This window comes from Passer montanus, unplaced genomic scaffold (genome assembly GCF_014805655.1).
Source record: "Passer montanus isolate IOZ18808 unplaced genomic scaffold, ASM1480565v1 scaffold68, whole genome shotgun sequence".
In the NCBI taxonomy this organism is placed as follows: Eukaryota; Metazoa; Chordata; class Aves; order Passeriformes; family Passeridae; genus Passer; species Passer montanus.
In genome coordinates, this window is record NW_024371926.1 from 309147 (window position 1) to 330617 (window position 21471).

Genomic DNA, 21471 nt, shown 5'->3' on the forward strand with positions numbered 1-21471 from the left:
GAGGGGCCGGGAGCCGCGCCGGGAGCCGCGCCGGGAGCTCCGGGAGCAACGCCGGGAGCGGCCCAGCCGGGAGCGCGGCGGAGGAACCGCCGCCTAGCGCAGCCCCGCGCCGGCCGCCGCAGCCCCGAGCGGCTGCGCCCCAGCTCCATGAATGGAAATCGGCAGCGCAGGTGAGCGCGGGCCCGGCGGGGCCTGGCGGGCGCGGGGAACGGCTCCCCCGCGCCACCCCCCGCAGGTGCCGCTGCCCGTCCCGGGGGGCATCGGGCGGGAGGCGCTGAGCCCCGCGGGCACGGCCCCGGTACCGGGCAGAGCCGCGGCCGAGCCGCTCCGTGCCCTGCTCGCCGTGCCGGAGGTGGAGCAGGAATTGTCGGTATTTCATAAGCGGTGTGCCCGGCTTGCGTAACCCGTGCCGGTGCCCGGGGGACGGGACCGGGCAGCGCTCCCGCGGGCAGCTCCTGCCGGGCACACGCCGCGTGTCGGGCCCTGCGTGTCAGCACGCTGAGTTTTGGGGTAATTCCTGTGCCTTTAGGTGTGCTGCTTCGCAGTAATCATTCCGAGGTGATTATTCTTGTTGCCTGGAGAAGCTGTGGCTGCCCCTTTCCTGGGCAGTGTCCAGGGCAAGGTTGGATGGAGCTTGGAGCAGCCTGGGCTAGGGGAAGGTGTCCCTGCTCATGGGATGGGCTTTAAGGTATTTTCCAACCCAAATCGTTCTGTGATTCTGTGAAAATCTTCACGTTTTGGCCGTTTGATCCTTTTGCTGGGAAGGCATGTGCTCAGTATTTATCAACTTTGTGGTTTAAATGGATTTTGGGGGTTGGAGAAGGAAGTTCTGATTCAGTTTTTGAAGATAGCTTATTCCAAATCTGGCAGAACAACGGAGGAGCGTTCAGGGTTGGGCAGTGTTTAATCAGCAATTCCCTGGCTGTCCCTCGATGGCAAAGGGAATGTCCAAAGCCACCTGGAGTTCCATGTCTGTCACTTGAATAGGTACCACAGGTGGTGAAAACACAAGACTGATACTGAAGGTGTCAACACAAAATGTGCCTTCCCATCTCCATACGGAGATCCTTTTCTGACATACTTGGAGATTTAAGGACAATGATGCATTTGGCTGGAAAAACTCCCTACCTCAGCTGTTGCCTGGCTTGAGGTTGTGATGGGTTGAGAACATTTTAAGGTGCAGGATTTTAACAATCTGGTGGAATTCATACGATGCTCTCTTGCACGGTGTTAAATAAACTCTCATTATAACCTGGTTGTCTCCCGATAATCAGATGTGCAAGAGGAACCCATAAAAGGTTTAGTTTTCCTTTGGAATGAATTTGCCTGTTGTTAGGCTGCAATGTGTTGGATTTTAGCAAAGCTGCTGCAGTGTCCAGCAGGATGGATGGTTCTCCTTATGCCTAGGGAAGTGTTAAGTGCAGTGTTCACGTTCCAAGTCTTGGGGTGTTGGAGCAGGAGAACACAAACCATCCTTGGTGGAGCAAATGAGGATTAAAGCTCTGTCATGAAAGAGAGAAAGACACTGAGATGTGCTTTGTTTTCTGTGCATGAAAGGAAAACATGGGATAAAATAAGCAGAGAGAGGAACAAAAGAGTGAGTATCCCTGGAGTAAAGTGTGGAAGTGAAAGGAGATCTTGGGTGAAGCAGTGCTGTGGGTGATGTCCTGTTTGTGTGAGAGGCTTAGGCTAAGGAATCTGGGAAGTACTGTGGCTCTCCTGGTCCATGGAATATGAACATCACTGAAAGCAGGAGCAGGATGGGAAGATGGTGTGGGTTATGGTGGAACCAAAGTGAGGAACAGCAATAAAATGTTCGGTGGGGAAAGTGAAGTGAAGGAAAAGCTGCTCTCAGCACAGGTCAGGCATTGCACTTCCACCAGGAGAATGTTCAGTAAAATTCCAAAAGGCAGGGATGTTCAACAGGGGATGTTCCGTGGTGTAGCCAAGTTGTTTCAGCGCCATTGTCTTCATTTCCATGTCCTTCATTGTTCTTTCAAAGCTCCCAGCTTTTTGTATTGGAGCTTGGAGCAGCCTGGGCTAGGGGAAGGTGTCCCTGCTCATGGGATGGGCTTTAAGGTATTTTCCAACCCAAATCGTTCTGTGATTCTGTGAAAATCTTCACGTTTTGGCCGTTTGATCCTTTTGCTGGGAAGGCATGTGCTCAGTATTTATCAACTTTGTGGTTTAAATGGATTTTGGGGGTTGGAGAAGGAAGTTCTGATTCAGTTTTTGAAGACAGCTTATTCCAAATCTGGCAGAACAATGGAGGAGCGTTCAGGGTTGGGCAGTGTTTAATCAGCAATTCCCTGGCTGTCCCTCGATGGCAAAGGGAATGTCCAAAGCCACCTGGAGTTCCATGTCTGTCACTTGAATAGGTACCACAGGTGGTGAAAACACAAGACTGATACTGAAGGTGTCAACACAAAATGTGCCTTCCCATCTCCATACGGAGATCCTTTTCTGACATACTTGGAGATTTAAGGACAATGATGCATTTGGCTGGAAAAACTCCCTACCTCAGCTGTTGCCTGGCTTGAGGTTGTGATGGGTTGAGAACATTTTAAGGTGCAGGATTTTAACAGTCTGGTGGAATTCATACGATGCTCTCTTGCATGGTGTTAAATAAACTCTCATTGTAACCTGGTTGTCTCCCGATAATCAGATGTGCAAGAGGAACCCATAAAAGGTTTCGTTTTCCTTTGGAATGAATTTGCCTGTTGTTAGGCTGCAATGTGTTGGATTTTAGCAAAGCTGCTGCAGTGTCCAGCAGGATGGATGGTTCTCCTTATGCCTAGGGAAGTGTTAAGTGCAGTGTTCACGTTCCAAGTCTTGGGGTGTTGGAGCAGGAGGACACAAACCATCCTTGGAGCAAATGAGGATTAAAGCTCTGTCATGAAAGAGAGAAAGACACTGAGATGTGCTTTGTTTTCTGTGCATGAAAGGAAAACATGGGATAAAATAAGCAGAGAGAGGAACAAAAGAGTGAGTATCCCTGGAGTAAAGTGTGGAAGTGAAAGGAGATCTTGGGTGAAGCAGTGCTGTGGGTGATGTCCTGTTTGTGTGAGAGGCTTAGGCTAAGGAATCTGGGAAGTACTGTGGCTCTCCTGGTCCATGGAATATGAACATCACTGAAAGCAGGAGCAGGATGGGAAGATGGTGTGGGTTATGGTGGAACCAAAGTGAGGAACAGCAATAAAATGTTCGGTGGGGAAAGTGAAGTGAAGGAAAAGCTGCTCTCAGCACAGGTCAGGCATTGCACTTCCACCAGGAGAATGTTCAGTAAAATTCCAAAAGGCAGGGATGTTCAACAGGGGATGTTCCGTGGTGTAGCCAAGTTGTTTCAGTGCCATTGTCTTCATTTCCATGTCCTTCATTGTTCTTTCAAAGCTCCCAGCTTTTTGTATTAAAAGTGTTAACTTGTGTTGGCTTGGGTTTTTTAATTTCAGTTTTTAATGAGGCACTGCAGGCATCCTTAATGTTCTGTTTATTTTCCATACAAACTTTGGGCAGAGAAAATCCTAAGAAGTGACTTTTCTCTCTCTGATTCAGAGTAGTGATTTGGGAGGCACATTAAAAGTCCCGTTTTTGTGGGTGTGGTAGAGCAGGGAAGGGGGTGATTCATAGTTGCCTTCAAAAGTTATTCTGCTGTGAGATACAGTGGCAGATTTCCTCTGGAGTTGCTGTGGAAGTTGTTTGACTCACTGTATGAACCTTACAAATTGTTTCATCCTCAGAGCTTTGCTTCCTCAGGGGTGAAGGTGTCAAAGAGTATTTCTTGAGCTAATTTTTACCTTCCAGATTTTGGTCTGTGGAAATACCTTCCAGGGAAAACTCTTGCAGGGTTTGTGTGGGCTGGCACATTCTCTTTTCCCAGAGCAGTTGGGTATTAACTTCACTATGTGCATATAAGCTGCATTTTTGGGCTTAAAGCTTTTTGTATTTAGATTTTTTTAATGGTTCAGAAGCATTGATTGTCTTTTGAATTCTCCCAAAACACTCCAGTGATTTTCTGTGAGTCCATTAGGGCAGAATGAGTTACCACACCAGTATTTGCTCTGCAGCTGGCAGTCACAGAGCACAGCATCAAAATGTTGGCTTTTGATGAGTTTGAACATGACTTAGTATCCGAAACCTTGGAAAAAACCAAACCCTAAATTGCAAGGAGGAATGTTTAGAAAACATGGATTGCATTACCCATGAATAATGTAATGCCACCCAGCAAGGCCGAGTGACAGAAATGAGGCAATTCATGACTTCTGGCACACGGAGCTGGATCATCGGAACCGGCGTTTGAATCAAATCTTCTCTATGCACTTTTTTAATCCAGAATTAGGTTATTTTTTGCTAGTGATAAGATTTTCTTAGAGCTCCACAGGCTGGGCCTCTGAGTAGAGGCCAGGGGCCCTGTGAAAGGGAGTCTTTTCTTTTTCCCCTCCGTGGAGCTCCAGCTCTCCCCGGTGCAGCTCCAGCCTGAGGCTGGGATCGGTTCCACAAATCTGCCTCATGTGTAAGTTGTATTTACCTGCTCAGGCCTTGATGTTGTGTTTTAGGCAGTTCCAGCACCCATCCACTTGGACTTAGAACTGTTGTATAAACAAAAATAAAAGTACTAAGTTATCTCTGTTATTAGAGTTTGGCTTAATAATTCTGAAGCCATAGTGTGAAAGAGGATAATTTTTTTCTGGAAGCTTGTTGGGGATGGCCCTTTCTGTAAGGAAATCTGCATTTCCTATTAGCATCCTGCTGGAGATCAGGGTTTTTCTTCATTCTGTAAAAGCGTGGCGTGTGCCAGAAGCTGCAGTTTTTTGTACAATGCCGTGTTGGAAGCATTTGCAGGTTTCTGAGCTCCTGCTCGTTGTGCTCAGGCTTTATTCTGACAGGGCTTCTCTGGTTGCTAGGTAGGTGCAGCCAGGCTTTGGATGCAGGCCAGGCTTGTCCCTGTGCTGGCTGGGCTGCCGAGGAATCGCCGTCCCTTTTGGCTGTGTTTAAGCTTGATTGGAACATCGATACTTCCATGGAAGAAAAGATTCTCACTCCGAGCTCGTTGGAACCGTTAGAGGGACTTCCACAGTGCAGCTGGGGGAGCTTTACAATCCCTTCCAAGTCAAACCATTCCATGATCTTCAGACGTGCTCCCTTGCTGCACAAAAGCCTTCCAAGAATCTGTCTGAGACACCAGTTTTAGTTCCTGTTTGTGTGTTCATTGTTTTCTGTTATAAATCAGTGGAGTTTTAGTGCTGGGAGTTTTGCTGAGCTGGTTTTATGAATTGAGCTCTGCTCCAGCACACTGAGCAGACTTGGTGTGGGGGTTTTACTTGGATTTTTGAGAACATCCTAGGCGTGTATCTGAAGGGAGCCTACAAGAAAGATGGAGAGGGACTATTTACAAGGCCTGGAGTGACAGGGGGAATGGCTTCCCACTGCCCGAGGGCAGGCTTAGATGGGATATTGGGGAAAAAAATTCTTCCTGTGAGGGTGGAGAGGCCCTGGCACAGGTTGCCCAGAGAAGCTGTGACTGCCCCATCCCTGGAAGTGTCCAAGGCCAGGTTGGACAGGCTGTGGGGCGATCTGGGACAGTGGAAGGTGTCCCTGCCGTGGCATGGGTAGGAATGAGATGATCTTTAAGGTGCCTCCAGCCCAAACCATTCCATGTTTCTATAGTATATATATACTTGGTGCTGTAATGGCAGAGTAGTAGTTTCTTTCTCACAAGGAGGTTTCTCCTCTCAAATTTGTGGGCAGCTGAGCAGTGCAGAACTCTCTGGAAGCACTGAGGAGCTGCTCCATCCCCTGTGGAGGAGGCCTCACAGTGCTGCTGCTTTGAAAAAGGTTTTTGAGCCTTGACCCACTTTGTTTTTGCAATGTTAAAGGACTTGAAGGAAAGGATCTGCCGCTCGGGCATCCTGTACTCTGCAGAATAATAGTACTTTGAATATTTTTGGTTTGTGTGTTTATTTCCATGGGCTTGACACAGGACTTAGGCATGAGGTTGGGTGAGTCACCGATAGATCGGCGGCAGAACCAACCCCAGAGCGTCGCTGGTTATTTGTGTTTTATTGGGCTTTGAGTCACAGCTTTGAGGCCACTGACACAAGATTTTCACAACAGAATCTGGCAAGTCAGTTCTCTTCAAAGCAGGGTCTTCTGAGTGGGTGCCCCTGTATTTGGGGAGTACTGGCATACTCATATTTTTAAGTTAATTTGTTCAAGGGAGCGTATGATTCACACTATAATAGCAAAATAGATGATTTTTTTTTTAAATGACACCTGAACAGTGTATAGACCTGCGCTTCTGATTCATTTATTGGTCACTTAACTCCTGTTTGCCAAAATCTGGGTTCTAACTTCTTGCAGGGTGGGTGGGACACACAAGGCTGACCAGACTAAAAGAATCTTTTTAATGTTATCTTTATTTCAGCAGTTTTGTTACTCTCTCCTCCAGATAGGAACTAAATATAAACTGTGGTGTGTGTGTCTTCAGAATATTAAAACAAACTGTTGACTTGTTTATGCCACTCAAATGTTTAGTAGTAACTTTTTTGCTTATGCTTATGTTCTGCAAATATAGCTGGAGTAAATTCTAGGCTGCTTTTATTCACGTGAGAGTATTAAAATGAAGGAAAAGTTGAAGAGAGCAGATGCTTGGAACAAGTTTTGCATAAGCAGAGTCTGTGAGCGGGTTTTAAATGATGCTTCTTGCTTTCTGTTTTGTTTTATCTTGTGGCTTCGAGCCAGCCCCACTCAGAATTTTTTAGTAGTTTTCTGGGTAGAGCCAGACAAATGTTACAGAGGAACTTTGATATTCACCTGTTCTCAGGACCTTATTTCCTTCAAGATAATACAGGGTTTTTTACAGAAATTATGGAGATTAATGAAAAGGCAAATAAAAAACATTTTTTTCTCAGCACTTGACATTTTAACTCTGCTATGAAAATGAGTGGGCTGGAATTGCTGCCTGCGTCACCGAGTAGGAGGAGAGGGGAGAACTTTGCACTACCTCACTCAAATGCTCTGAAAATCAGGACATTTGTACCACGAGTAACTTCTTAAAACTCAGGCGACCAAGCATTTTGGGTTTGTTGTTGTTTCTTAACTGGAAAGAGGTATTTTTAAGTGGAAATACCAGTAGAAATTCTGGGAAATGGGCTATGTTTACTACCATGTTTGCAAAGGCATGAGTAATGCAAATCTTGAGTGGAGGGTTCTCACCTAAATGATACACAGCAAATTAAATAGATGAGAATGGAACAAAGCTACTTTTGAAAATACTCATCTCAGATTTGGATGTTTCTCTGAGCAGTTCTGGGTATTCTTCTCTAGCCTACAAGTAATCAAGAGTTTTACAATCCTGTCTTAATCTGAGTCTTTTCTCTTCTGGCAAATTGGCTTTATGGGGGCAGTTAGATGGGAGGTAATGGTCTTACTCTTCATCCATTTTCAGCCAGCAAAGTTCAAGAATAATCTGTCTTCCAAGACTAAGCTGATATTGGCACTGAAATGAAGAGTTTATCTCAAATCCTCTGCATCAGTCCAGAGCTACTTCTGTATTTTTGCACTCTGCAGCCACTCGGTTATTACCATGGTGTTCAGAAAAGACTTGTAAAACTTTCTGTGTTTTTTTGGGGTGGTTTTTGTTTAAGCATTTTTGAGTTTGGTTTTGGGTTTTTTTGCCTTTTGTTTTGGATTTTTGGTTGGTTTTTTTTTTTAGGAATTCTCCTAAACAAAACCTCCTGATTTTATTCATGCTGATTGCTGAAGCTCATGAGTAAGAGAACAGTCTAGATGTAGGTGGAGGATTAAGGATTAATAATGGGCAAGCATTTGTTTGGAATTTCATGCTGTTGGAGACAGCTGATTTCCTTTCCTCGAGTGTGCTGGCTCTGGTGCCCACCTGGTTGCCCTGGGAGTTGTTTCAGGGGATTGTCTGTTGTGCTTTTCTCCTAATCTGTGGGATTTTTCCTCTGCAGGACCCGTGGGGGCACAGCCCCTGCTCATGGTGCCCAGACGTCCCGGCTATGGCACCATGGGCAAGCCCATTAAACTGCTGGCCAACTGCTTCCAAGTTGAAATCCCAAAGATTGATGTCTACCTCTATGAGGTGGATATCAAACCAGATAAGTGTCCTCGGAGGGTGAACAGGTGAGAAGATGCATTTGTCTTGTAAATTATACCAATGGGAATGTTGAATAACATCAAGACCCATGAAAGGGAGGCTTTCTTTCCTTTCCCCCATGTCCCAGCTGGGAGGTGAAAGTGCTGCTGCTCATTCAGCTTGAAGAGGAAGTCAATATTTATCATCTTCCTGAAGTGCTTTGGGTTAATATTGCCTGGCCAGGACGTGGTGCCTGGAGGCTGCTGCTGTGCAGGAAGGCTGATTTGCATGTGCTGAAAGTAAAGTGTTTCCATTCTGTGCCACTGAAACACCAAGGCCTCCCAAAGAATTCAGATCACAAAGGCCTGTTATAGTTGGAGGTGTTCCAAAAGTCTACTGTGTTCCAAAAGTTTTATCTACTCCTTGCATCAAGAAGCATTTTTGTATAAGCTGAAAATTTCAGCATGGTTTTTCAAGTGTAATTTCAGTGCTTGTGTCAGGTTAATCTTTATTGCCATCAATTTATAATGAAGCAAGGGAGGCAAATCTATAATTGTGTGTAAATTTGATCAGGCTTTTACACGATTTTGTAGAAACTCAGATTATTAAGGACTTCAAGCCAAGCCTTTTCTCTTAGGGCATCTCATGTTTATAGCCAATATAGGCACAATTCAGAACTCATCAAGGAGCAGATAAACATTGCTGCAGACAGTACAATGAACTGGCAGAGCTTCCAGATGGGGGTTTGTGCTGTTTTTTCCCAGTACCACTTTGTGGGTTTTTTTTCCAAGGTAACAGTGTCCTTGTTTTCCATCAAAAGATCATACAAAGGCCTTGGTCTTTGTATGGTCTTTATGGTATGAACTCCTTTCTAGGAGTTTCTGAAATTATTTCATTACCAATATTCCCCAGTATCTGAGCATTTGCGTTGATTCTGATTTTATTCTGTAGTGTTTATTTATTTAGTTAAAGTACATGAAGCACCTTTTGGAATAGCAGTGGGTGTTTATAATTCACTCAAGTATTGTTTATTGCAACTACTTCAGCAAAACACCTGGGAGTGGGAGCCAGCTGGGGTCTGATCCTTCTTCAGAAACATCTTCAATGTAAATATCCCCTTTTCCAGGGACGTGGTGGACTCTATGGTGCAGCATTTTAAAGTGACAATATTTGGGGACCGTAGACCAGTTTATGATGGGAAAAGAAGCCTCTATACAGCCAATCCACTTCCTGTGGCCACTACTGGGGTAAGACAACTGGGAAGATGTTATATTGGTAGCAGCTTCATAGGAAAGGAAAAAACCCAACTTTAACTATTGCTATTTCAGAAAAGCTGGATGTATCGTACAGTATCTGTACTGAAACTGAGTCCTTCTGATATATTTCCTGCAAATTCCAGTGTGTGTAAATGTTCATGTAATAGTTGCATTCAGAACTTTCTGTATAATTTAGTAGCTGCTTTCTACAGCAAAATCTATTAAAGCATTTCATTTTACAGACTGTAACACATGATCTTAGGATGAATTGAAAAAACAAGCCAGAGTTTTTCTAGAATGTATTGCTTTATGATTTGAGGTGACAAAAAGTTATTCTATCCTCTTCTGCTTGGTCAGGGCCCAGTTCTCTTCACCTTGTGCATTTGATAAGGTACTTTCATCAAACATGCTGTGTCTTAATATCTGAGTTTTTGAGTCTCTGGCCCAGTGAAGGAGTGGAATCTCAAGGTACCAGACTCCATATTAAAAAGCTGCTTTTTATTTCTTTCTTTTCTCCCGTGCCCAGGTGGATTTGGATGTGACACTACCCGGAGAAGGTGGAAAAGATCGTCCCTTCAAAGTGTCAATAAAGTTTGTTTCTCGGGTGAGCTGGCACTTGCTGCATGAAGTTTTGACAGGAAGAACCTTGCCTGAGCCTCTGGAACTAGACAAACCTATCAGCACTAACCCTGTTCATGCTGTCGATGTGGTGCTACGACACCTCCCCTCCATGAAGTAGGTTCACTGTCTTCCTGCAGTCTGTCTTTACCTGAAGTATCCCCACTGGGAGACCTTCATCCCCATTTCTTCACAGGTGAAAAGAGAAACTGTTCATTCCCCTCTGCAGCCCAGCTGGTGAGCTGAACGGGGAGCTTTTAGTCAGTCCTGTACAAGTGTTTCTGTAGGCAGAGCAGGTGATGTGTGTGTTGGAAAAGATCAAGAAACGTTTATAATAGGCCTTTATAGAAATGCTGAGAGGTTCCAGTGAGCTGCAGCACTGCTGTCCTGGTTCTGCTCAGCTTGAGCCAGGTGATGGCAGTGCCTGTGAGAAGCAGAGTCTCTTTAATCCATTGGTACACTGTCACCAGTGCATGCTTCTCATGTCTGGAATACATGGCTGGGACCAGGATCTGTCCTAACAAAGTCTCATTTGTTTTTTTTATCTCAGAACCTTGAAATTTAGAAAAGGCTAATTTTGCTTGAGTTGGTCAATGAAAGTTACTTTTGCAGTTTGTTGGCTTTAGGCATCATCATGGTTTTGCTCTGAGCAGATTTCTGATAGGTTTCACTGATAGCTCTGATAGGTTTCACTGCGTGTAGCTGACTCCCCAAAAAAGTGCCCTGTGGTTTTGTGGAATCCAGTGTTCCTCAGCTTCCCCAGATCTGAAGATGTGGCCTCTGTACTAGTGCCTGTGCATTACGAAACAGGAGGTGTGGAGGCTCAGGAGCAGCTGTTTTCTACCTGTGAGAGAAACATAATTTCATCTAGTTCTTTGTTTTCTCTATAGTTTTTGCTTCTCTCAATGTATCTTGTATTCAAAAGTTCCCTATGAATTAGGAAAAATGATATTTAAGGGTCAGGCCAGTATAGACAAGGCTGTTGTACAGAATCTGCTGTGGTGGAGATTCCACTTCCTTGAAGCAGAAGATCAGGAAGGGTAAGTTAACTTAGTTCTTGATTTGTTGTAAAAACTGAAAGTGGTTTTGTGCATTGCTAAAAGTAGTAAATGTTTTTGTCTAAATTTAAAAGCACTGCAATAGGAAGAGAAGCATTCAGAGTATTTTGTTTATACTTGCTTCTTGGCACAGATTGCTGGTGCACAAAATGCCAAAAAATAATAATGCTGTGTTTTACAATCTTTGTTACATGAATTTTATGTTTGGAAAACAAGAACATAAATGTGTGGCCACCCTTTTCACCAGGTACACCCCTGTGGGCCGTTCCTTCTTCTCAGCTCCAGAAGGCTATGACCACCCCCTGGGAGGGGGCAGGGAGGTCTGGTTTGGGTTCCATCAGTCTGTCCGACCTGCCATGTGGAAAATGATGCTCAACATTGATGGTAAGTGGAGATTCAGGGCTGAGATTCAGACCAGGCGTGTATGGCAAAGCTATCTATAAATTCTGGTTTGTTTTCCTTGCATTTGTCATCAAGTCAGTGTTTGTGCAGAAATTTAGCTGCCATATAAAAACCAATATTCCTACATAAGAAGGAATTGCACAGGGCTTGTTTTCCTGCTTAATTTCAGTAGTGGTGCATCCCCAGTGACAGAGGCAGGTTGCCTGCACACTGTGTCTCTGTGCAGCTGTACCACAGTGAGTGGTGCTCAGTACTTCCAAGAAAACTCTGTAAAACATACCCCAAACACTTCTCTGAATAGGGCTGATTGGGACAGGCTTTCTTATGCAAAAGCATAAGCTCTGCAGCACTGTATTGAGTCCCAGATGAATGGATCTGAGATCAACTGGAGCCTGTGTCAGACTCCCTCGTCCTGTGAGCACTCGACTCTATTTAGTTGTTAAACCCTCATTGAAAAGTGTCAGTGGTGGAGGTGCAGGTGCTGCCTGAGGTTTTCTCTGATTTGCATTCAGTTCTCACTGTCTTTGAAATGCTTTAAGAACTGAAGGTAAATTGTCTTGCTCTACACTGAGCACTCCAAGTCAGGTTGTGCTTGGAGCATAATAAAATATTGCAGATGTTGAGCTGTCTTGCTGAAAATTTGCAAGTCCATGTGTTCTGGTTTACGTAAATTGTGGGTGATTCTCGTGTGACTGAAGTCACACAGTTTGTTCTTGTAAAATTGCCTTTCTAACAGCAGATGTGGTCTGAAAAAATGAATGTAAAAATCTCAACCTGTCCCAAAAAGAACTAGCGCTGGTATCTATATGCAAGGAATTGAGAGAACTGCAGTTCAGGTAGAAGAGGATGAATTTACACCAATTGATCATGTACTGTGCTGTTACTTTGTGAGGCAAGTTTTTCTTACCAGCATTAGCAAGTGTAGTAGTAACTCTTGGAGTAGAAGTTCTTCAGTCCTTCCTGTGAATGAGAAATTTGAAGCCCTTTGTAAGTGGTGATTCACAGAGCTGTTGTTCTGTTTCCTGATTTGAGGCTGTGAAATTGTCTTCAAGTCCCATCACTGGAGGTTGTTCCGTTGGATGAGGTTCTCCGTGGAAGTGTTGCTGTGGGAGACAACCCACACACTGCCAGGGTGGGGAGAGTGAGGATTTGGGGTCACTCAGAAATCTGGAGCAGTCTCAGGCTTCCGGAGGTGTTGGTTGATGCCTCATGTGAGGCTGGTAGGCTGCTCAAGTGACACATGTCTGAAGAATGTTGGGTTGTATGAGCACAGATGTGTGGCAGGTTTGGTACGTGAGATCTGGAAAACTGATAAATGCTTATGGGGGTTTTTTTCCTGTTGTTGACATTTAAAGTTTTAAATGTGTGGAACAGTTTGTGTCTGAGCTCTATCTAGTCCCACCTCGTCTTTCCTGCCAAAGGTGTTGTTTCAGTTGCTTATAACTTTGTCAAGAAGGTAATTTATGATCTTCCTTGCATGGAATAAGTCAGATGTCCTACTTAAAAGCAGTATATTGTCCCTTAAAGTGATAGTGTCATTAGCATGTGGGGAGGGTAAGAGATTGGAGTAGATCAAGGGTTCCACTTCCCCTACACCAACACAATTTGTGCATAGTCAAAATAGTGCTCATGTCTACTCCAGATATTGTTTCAGTAATTGAGCAGATTGTGTAACTGACAAAATTATATTGTATGTTGAATTATGTTAGATTTTAATATTCAAAAGTCTGTGGTAGAGAGATATTAATCCTGCCTCTGCAGCTTCATACAGAGGTAAAAGAGAATGTGTCTCTGGGGTGTTTCAGCTTTCTAGAAATAAATGTTCTCTGGGGGAAAAACCCTTTTAAACCCCTGAAATTCCAGGTAGTATCAGGATGACTGTACTGGAGAGAGATGTGTCACTGTTGACTTTCTGCTGGCTTTTTGATATTTTACTCTTGCAGAACTCACTGTTCAGTTTCTAAATGTGCCTGAGGTTTACGTGGAATTCTAAGAAATATTGATGTATTAACTGCTTCACAATACCTTGACTGGAGTTTTTTACACTTCATATTTTGCTCTTTGTAGTTTCTGCCACTGCCTTCTACAAAGCACAACCCGTAATTCAGTTCATGTGTGAAGTCCTTGACATTCATAATATTGATGAACAACCAAGACCTCTGACTGATTCTCATCGGGTAAAATTCACCAAAGAGATAAAGGGTGAGTAGAAATGAGTTGGTTTTGTCCCAGTAAAGTTAATTCTAAGGGAATTGTTTTAACTGGAAGCCTGGTTAACATGGATCAGAGGGGCCTGGAATTGCCAAGAGAATTGTAGTATCCATGTGTGTAGCTCTAATCCTGAGAGAAACAATGCAGCTCTGCAGAAATGGGAGCTGGAGAACATTCCCAGTGGCTTAGAGGAAATGAGGGAGCATGTTGTTCATTGCCTGGGCAGGGGTAAGTGGCTGGTGCCAACCTCTCCTAACCCAGGGTCCCTGAGGCCACCTGGCATTGTGTGTGGGCTCCTGTTTCAGTGCTGTGGCAAAGTGAACATTGATTTCAAGGCTAACATTGATTCTTTGAAAGAGTGTTGTTATGGTGAATTCTAATAACTGATTGCATTGTGGAAAAATAAGTACCACTTGCAGCTGAAGGCCAAATTCCATTCCAAAGGAGTTGCATAAGCTGCTGGTTTGAGTGGTTTCACTCCATATATGCTACTTGGGTTTGTATTTTCCCATATCCTTCATTGCAGTGTAATTTGCAGAGAGAAAAGCCTTGGAGGAGCTCAGCTCTTAAACACTTGATGCAAGATTGGACTCTACTGAAATACTGGGCAGCTAAAAAATAAATTTGAACTGTATTAATAAAAGGATGTGCTCACAGATGAGTTATGACTGAAAAAAGACAGAAATTATTTTGTACTAGTCCTAACATGCCCCCTTTTACATCTGCCTGTCTGCCTTTGTTCTGTAGGGCAGGTAAGTGGAGGTTGAGAAACTGCCTCTGCTTGATCTCAGGTGCCTCAGAGGCTCTGTTACCATGGTCAGAAAATATTGAGAGTTATCCCTTTGCTCTCAGACTCATCTTTGCTGCTGTAGGGTCTGAGAGCTCCAGCCAGGACGTGACCATGTACAGCAAAAGAAGCCCTGCATTAGAGCTGGCTGTGTGTGAGCAGCACTGGGGGAGGGCACTGCCTTGGTAGTGTCACAGCAGAGTAATGACAGAGCAGGGAATGGGTTCCAGATATCTCTGTTTTCATCAGCCCTTGTCTGTGGTCACAGTGCCCCATGGTTTCTTTTCTCTGTTTTCTGTTAGTGCTGTGTCAGGGCAGTGGTGGTTTATTTTTACTGTGCCATCCTCTGAGTAATACTGATGTTCTTGATGCAATTAGTGTTGTCAGGGAGCAAGGAGGTACAGTCAGTGCTTCTTTGTGATGTCTGTGTCCCCAGTAAACTAAACACAGTCTGGTGTCTGGTACCTGGGGACCTGATTTTGGCTGGTGGTCAGTCAGTGGTCCACAATCCACACAAACCCCAACAGGATGAGGCATCCAATTGCTCTCTCAAAGGCCTGTAGTACTAGACTTCACTAAAATTAGACTTTACTGCTGGAAGTGAATCCTTTGAACACCCAGGCTTTGTTTTTAGCTGCTTTCTGTCCTGTGGAGCTGGGGAAGAACAGCAGCGTGTGGATGCTGTGCAGCCCTGGTGTGATAAGCTCAGTGCTCCCAGCAGATGTTGAGGCTGCTCTGTGTGAGCAGCACAGTGTGTGCACAGTCACAGCAACAACCCCCAGAGCCTCCTGGAGCTGCCACTGTCATGATTATCGTGGGCAGAGATAAGTCTGGAGAGGTTCTGGTGTGTAGGCTGGGTGCTTTGAGACGAGATTCTCAAAATGCAAAATTAAACTTGGTCAGTGAAATTAAAGAAAATTACAGGATGAATGTGGACACAAAGCTGGGAGGAAGACAATAAAGTAGAAACCTGTTTTTTTAATCATTTTAATTTCAATTACATTGCAACTGATAGTTTGGAGAGATATACAAGATTGAGAATGAGAACACAAGGATATGGTAAAAATTGCTGTCCAAGTTCAGTCAATGCTTTTTAAATGAAATTCAGAAGACATTGAATGTCTATTTTACGTCATGATTTATTTGTGAGGATAATCATCGGGATTAGTCAGAACTCAAATGATAATGAAAGTAAAAATGTTTGGCGAATAATAATTTCTTTGTGCTATTTGGTGATGACCCCAAAGCTGTTATGTCCTATCATTTGAAGCCTTGTGTCTCCTGTGTACATGTTTGTGCAGTTATGGCATCAGGTTTTTTTGATGCTTTTGTGCAGGTCTAAAGGTAGAAGTGACTCACTGTGGGACAATGAGGAGGAAGTACCGTGTCTGTAACGTAACGAGACGGCCTGCAAGTCATCAAACGTAAGAGGCTTTCTGTCACAGCATGGAATGTGTGGTAGCTTCACACTGAGTAACAGCACCTGGTATTTCATTCCGTTTGGGAGGATGTTATTTGACAGATAATATTTTACTAAAATGTCTGTCTTCTCAGCTTTCCTTTACAGCTAGAAAATGGCCAGACTGTGGAGAGGACAGTAGCACAGTATTTCAGAGAGAAATACAACCTCCAGCTGAAATACCCTCACCTTCCTTGCCTGCAAGTGGGACAGGAACAAAAACACACCTACCTGCCTTTAGAAGTAAGAGCCTTACTCTGGTAGATCAGTTGGGTTTAGGTGGGTTCTATCAGTTTGCAAAACATTAAGAATTTGTGATCTTTGCAATACAAATACGTTTACAAGTTTATGTATTCATCACTCTTTAATTTCACTAAATACTGTCTGCATCGTGTTTTGAAGTACAGAAATACAAGGAAGAACAGGCAGTTGTTCAAGGGTGGGTTCTATCAGTTTGCAAAACACTAAGAATTTATGATCTTTGCAATACAAATATGTTTACATACTCATCACTCTTCAATTTCACTAAATACTGTCTGCATACTACCGTGTTTTGAAGTGTAGAAATACAAGGAAGAACAGGCAGTTGTTCAAACACATTTTGGTTTATAGTGGCAGCATGGTGTCACGTGTGTACTGTGTGGTGTGATCTGAGTGCTTCTGATGTGAATTAATGCTTCTGGTTTCCCCTGCAGGTGTGTAACATCGTGGCTGGCCAGAGGTGCATCAAGAAGCTCACAGACAATCAGACCTCAACCATGATAAAAGCAACAGCCAGGTCTGCCCCAGACAGGCAGGAGGAGATCAGCAGACTGGTGAGTGCCCCAGTCCCAGCTCCATGGGACACTGCTCAGAGTGACACTGGGCTGGATTATATTCATGCAAAACTTCCTAGTCTTTTCGTTCCTCCTTATCCTTTAACTTAACAGATTTTAAATACATTTTTAATAGGATTTATTTAAAGTGGCATGCAATGATAGCACGAGTCCACAGTACAGGCTCTTGCATTATCATCTCTGCACTTAATTTACTGTGAGGAAACACTCAAAAAATGCTTTTGAATGAACAAATTGAAAATGAGCACTTGAGTAATGAAGGGAACAGAAACCATGTCATCCATTAGATCTCATGGTAGTAATTGTTTTCCTTGGGGATGGGTTGATTGTGTTGAGTCAAGTCTGAGCCTTTTTCAATGAAATTGAAAAGAACACTTTTGAAGTAAGAGCACTTCTGCAATGTTCCGTTAGCCTATGGTTTGTTATATGGATTGCAGTCAATACTTCTGTAACATGGAAAAATCTCTCCTAGGTGAGAAGTGCAAATTATGATGCAGATCCATTTGTCCAAGAGTTCCAGTTCAAAGTGCGGGACGAGATGGCGCACGTGACAGGACGTGTGCTCCCAGCCCCCATGCTGCAGTACGGAGGACGGGTGAGGCTTTGGCTTTTCCTCTGCTTTCCATTTTGAGGAGTGATTTCCTGTGCACCTTGACTCTACAGGGATCAGACTTTGAATAATAAACTCTTCTTTGTTATCCTGAAACTGCAAATAGCACTGGCTGCTGCTTTTTTAGTCACTTGAGTGTCTGTTGCTTTTGTTTCCCCAGAATCGAACCGTGGCAACACCAAGCCATGGCGTGTGGGACATGAGAGGGAAACAGTTCCACACTGGGGTTGAGATCAAGATGTGGGCCATAGCTTGCTTTGCAACACAGAGACAGTGCAGAGAAGAAATTCTGAAGTAAGGCATGTTGTGGTTCAGGCTTTGGACTGTTCTCTTAATGGAGTGAAGCAGGAATGTAGGATTACAATGAGCATTTTACCTGGGTTTAATGTGAGATGTTAGGGTGAGAATCTGGGCTGGTTTGCTTCCATGCTGGAAGCTACAATCAAAACATGGTAGTGGGTACACTGTGGGGTGTTTGTCTTGTAATATCACTGTATATAGTCCCTTCTGACACCTTGAAGGTGTACTGAAGGTGTCTAGACTATTTTTTAGCCCATTCTGGCCTGTGGTGTTTCACAGCTGTACACCCTTCACATAACAAACATTTTTAAACTGCTGCTTTAAAAGCTGTTTGCAGTCATCCTCCTTTGACAATTCTGTCCCTTTGTGCTTTGGTTATTTTGTACTGTTGCTACTGCAAAAACCCAAAAATCTCCTCCTCTGCAGGGGTTTCACAGACCAGCTGCGCAAGATCTCCAAGGACGCCGGGATGCCGATCCAGGGCCAGCCCTGCTTCTGCAAGTACGCCCAGGGTGCAGACAGCGTGGAGCCCATGTTCCGACACCTCAAGAACACCTATTCAGGGCTGCAGCTCATCATTGTCATCCTGCCAGGGAAGACACCTGTGTATGGTAAGGGCACACCTCTGTCGTTACCTGTTCAGTCAGTTATCACTTGGAGAAATCTGCTGCCCAGCATATGTTAAAAATTACTCAGAACCATCCTTTAGGTTATTGACACCACTGGTTTGTGTCTGAAGATAAATTGGAAGCAGGTCTGAGTGTGCAGATAAGTTAGAAGTTACTGCACAGTACGTACACTAGAATTATTGTGACTTATCTAAGATCAAAATGCAGCAATAACCTCAAATGGACTCAGGTTGTCTCCTTGTGTTTGCTTCCCAGCGGAGGTGAAGCGCGTGGGAGACACGCTGTTGGGAATGGCCACACAGTGTGTTCAGGTCAAGAACGTCATTAAAACATCTCCACAGACCCTCTCAAATCTGTGCCTGAAGATTAATGTTAAACTAGGAGGAATCAACAACATCCTTGTACCTCATCAACGGTAAGACTCTGGAGATTGTGTTGGGTTTTCTTTTAACAGATGTGGTTACGTTTGTGACCTAGCACCCAAAATTTAAATGTGGCCAAGTTTTAAATTAAAATAGTCTTCTGATAATAGTATGTGGTATTTGAAGTAGAATTAAATTCCTTCCAGCACAGGCTCAGAGTGGTAGTTGGCCTGTGCAGTAGGTCTTCAGCCAAGGTTCTTGTCAAATGTTTGATCAGTATCAAAGTTGAAATGAGGAACAGTTGTGGGAGGAAAAATATTTTAAAGGCAGTATAAGACCATCCTGCTGCTCAAGTCCTGCAGAGCAGTATAATGTGTATGCTGGTGCTATAGCTCAGTGGGGCTCAGGGAACCCCCAGGCTCACGTGGGGCCTCTGAAGCCCCTGACTGTGCCACTCCACTCAAGCTCTGGGGCTGCTCCCCACCAGAGTCATGCCCCAGTTCTGGCAGAGTGTTTGCAGTGTGTTTTGGGCTCTGCTGGGGAGGGTTCCAAGTTCACCTCTTGTGCACAAAGATCCCATTGTTGAGCCTTGGCCCGGGTACCTGATAAGGCTGAGACAGAAACAACCCCCACGGTGAGCGATGACCTTGTGGCGGTTCTTCAGCTACGAGTGTGACTTAGCACTTTTTTCTTTTTGAAGACCTTCTGTGTTCCAGCAGCCAGTGATCTTTTTGGGAGCTGATGTCACTCACCCTCCTGCTGGAGATGGAAAGAAGCCTTCCATTGCTGCTGTAAGTTTTAATAAAACTTACATGGTGTTTTTTCATTGTGGGTAAATGTTAGAATAGTAAGTGCAACTCATGGACTATGTCCGTATCAAATGCCATTTCTTTGTACACATTCCCAATGACATTAAAAATCATGTATTTAAAAGAAAAAAACTGCCTTAAACTTCAGAGTGGTTCCTTAGCTCTTTAATTTTTAAATCACGGTAAAATGGCATTGTTAAATAATATATTTCTGCAGAAATATTCTCAAGGAAATAACACAGCTTGGTGACGTTAGCTATGGGAATAAATTACACAGGACTCCATTTTCTTTGTGGTGGAAAAAGCTCATTCTTTATTCACATAACCCTTTTTTAACAGTTTTACAGAACTCGTGTGTGGCTCTAATTGGTTAATAGCTTTCTTGTCAATTACTTTATTGGGTAGTAACAAGTTGTTACCCTGTATTCATTGATCACTCAAACTCTCCCTGTGTACCTGCAGGGAAAGTTGTTTGTGAGAGATAGAGAAATGAAAACTATCTGATGGTGTTAAAACAGTTTATACAGGTGCTAGTTGTTTTTTACCCAGGAATAGATTGTTATGTTAATGAACTGCTTACACCAGGATTACTTTCACATAGGAACCTGCAAAATGTTAGCTTGCCTTAGAAGAAATGACAGGCCAGCCAGAGCAGGCCTGATTTTATGAGGCCTTTCTTTATGGTTTTTCTTCCTTATTGCAACAGTTAGCTAATAATATTTTTGGTTTTTTTTAAAGGAGAAAAGTGTCATTAAAGGCCTGGTTTGTCAGAAATGTTTTTGATATTTCTTACCTTTTGTGTTGGTACAGTCCAGGAACTCAAGGTGGTGATTGGAGGCTTGGTCAGCCTCTCCTACTATGTCCCTTGGTATTTTAGTTGTTATTGGTTTCAGGAAACTGCATCTGTGTTTAAAGAAACTAAGGGAAGCTGAGGTTTTTCTCAGTGTTAAAGGTGAGAAAACGTCACAGCAAAATGTCTGTCTGGATTATAAAAATACGCCTTAGTGAGGAGCCAAATTCTGCAGGATGCTTGGGGGCAAAAGGTGTTAAACCTGTACCAAGTACAAGTTCCTGTTGAAAGTGTTACTGTGGTTGTTGATTAGCACAAACATCTTGCACTTGCCGCTCTTGGCTTTTTGGTTTTTAATTGTTTTGGCATAGATTTGAGCTTGAGGCCTCCCCTGCTGCACTCTCCCCACAGGTTGTAGGCAGCATGGATGCTCATCCCAGCCGGTACTGTGCCACGGTGAGGGTCCAGAGGCCCCGGCAGGAGATCATCCAGGACCTGGCCTCCATGGTCAGGGAGCTGCTCATCCAGTTCTACAAATCAACACGGTTCAAGCCCACCCGGATCATCTTCTACAGGGACGGGGTCTCTGAGGGACAGTTCAGACAGGTGGGTTCAGCTCTGGGTTTCTTGAAATATTCTTTTACTCCGTAGTAGCTGCAGGTCTTGTTTTGCACTGTTTGAGTTTCTTACATTTACACAAAATAATTGAGCAGAGAATTTCTTCATCTTGTTGGGTAAGAAGAGTTGCAGTTGTTTTCCTGTCTGGGAAAGAGAAGTCTTCAAATTTGTACTTTCTGAGATTACTAGCTGTGTGCCAAAGTTGTATCTGCTGACTACACTGAGTTAGTAGGTGTTATGGGTAAAATGCAGTGGAAGGAAGACCTAAACCCCTCTGTTCTTGTGCTTGTAGGTTTTGTATTATGAGCTGCTGGCCATTAGAGAAGCCTGCATCAGTTTGGAGAAGGATTACCAGCCTGGAATAACCTACATTGTGGTGCAGAAGCGACATCATACACGGCTCTTCTGTGCTGATAGAACAGAAAGGGTAATCACTGCCCTCTGAGGAGCCTTTTGGGAAAGCTTCATGAGGAGCTTTTAGGCTGCTGGAGAAAATACTAGCGTGGGCTTATGTCCATCTGGTTGAATGTGCATGCAGGGAAGTGTTGATTTGATAAAATGGGGCCCCAAATTGAAAAATCATGGACCTTAAGTCTGTTAAAAACCTCCACAACATCACACTGGAGCTAAA

General features: G+C 44.0%; 1 protein-coding gene across 2 annotated transcripts in view; it reads left to right on the forward strand.

The window, feature by feature from the left end:
* The first annotated feature begins 14 nt into the window (after positions 1 to 14).
* Positions 15 to 21471, forward strand: part of AGO3 (argonaute RISC catalytic component 3) — a 35432-nt gene continuing 13975 nt past the window's right edge. The window contains exons 1-16 of one of the 2 annotated variants that reach the window (XM_039729056.1): positions 15 to 170; positions 7971 to 8142; positions 9222 to 9342; positions 9878 to 10086; positions 11275 to 11411; positions 13497 to 13631; positions 15764 to 15851; positions 15982 to 16129; positions 16582 to 16701; positions 17195 to 17317; positions 17493 to 17626; positions 18059 to 18243; positions 18517 to 18676; positions 19324 to 19414; positions 20634 to 20828; positions 21133 to 21267. In XM_039729056.1, coding sequence (XP_039584990.1) covers positions 152 to 170; positions 7971 to 8142; positions 9222 to 9342; positions 9878 to 10086; positions 11275 to 11411; positions 13497 to 13631; positions 15764 to 15851; positions 15982 to 16129; positions 16582 to 16701; positions 17195 to 17317; positions 17493 to 17626; positions 18059 to 18243; positions 18517 to 18676; positions 19324 to 19414; positions 20634 to 20828; positions 21133 to 21267 — 2172 coding nt within the window. In that variant the 5' untranslated portion in view covers positions 15 to 151. Of the gene's footprint in view, positions 171 to 7970; positions 8143 to 9221; positions 9343 to 9877; positions 10087 to 11274; positions 11412 to 13496; positions 13632 to 15763; positions 15852 to 15981; positions 16130 to 16581; positions 16702 to 17194; positions 17318 to 17492; positions 17627 to 18058; positions 18244 to 18516; positions 18677 to 19323; positions 19415 to 20633; positions 20829 to 21132; positions 21268 to 21471 lie in introns of those variants that run through there. The other variant, XM_039729057.1, reaches the window with a different exon arrangement.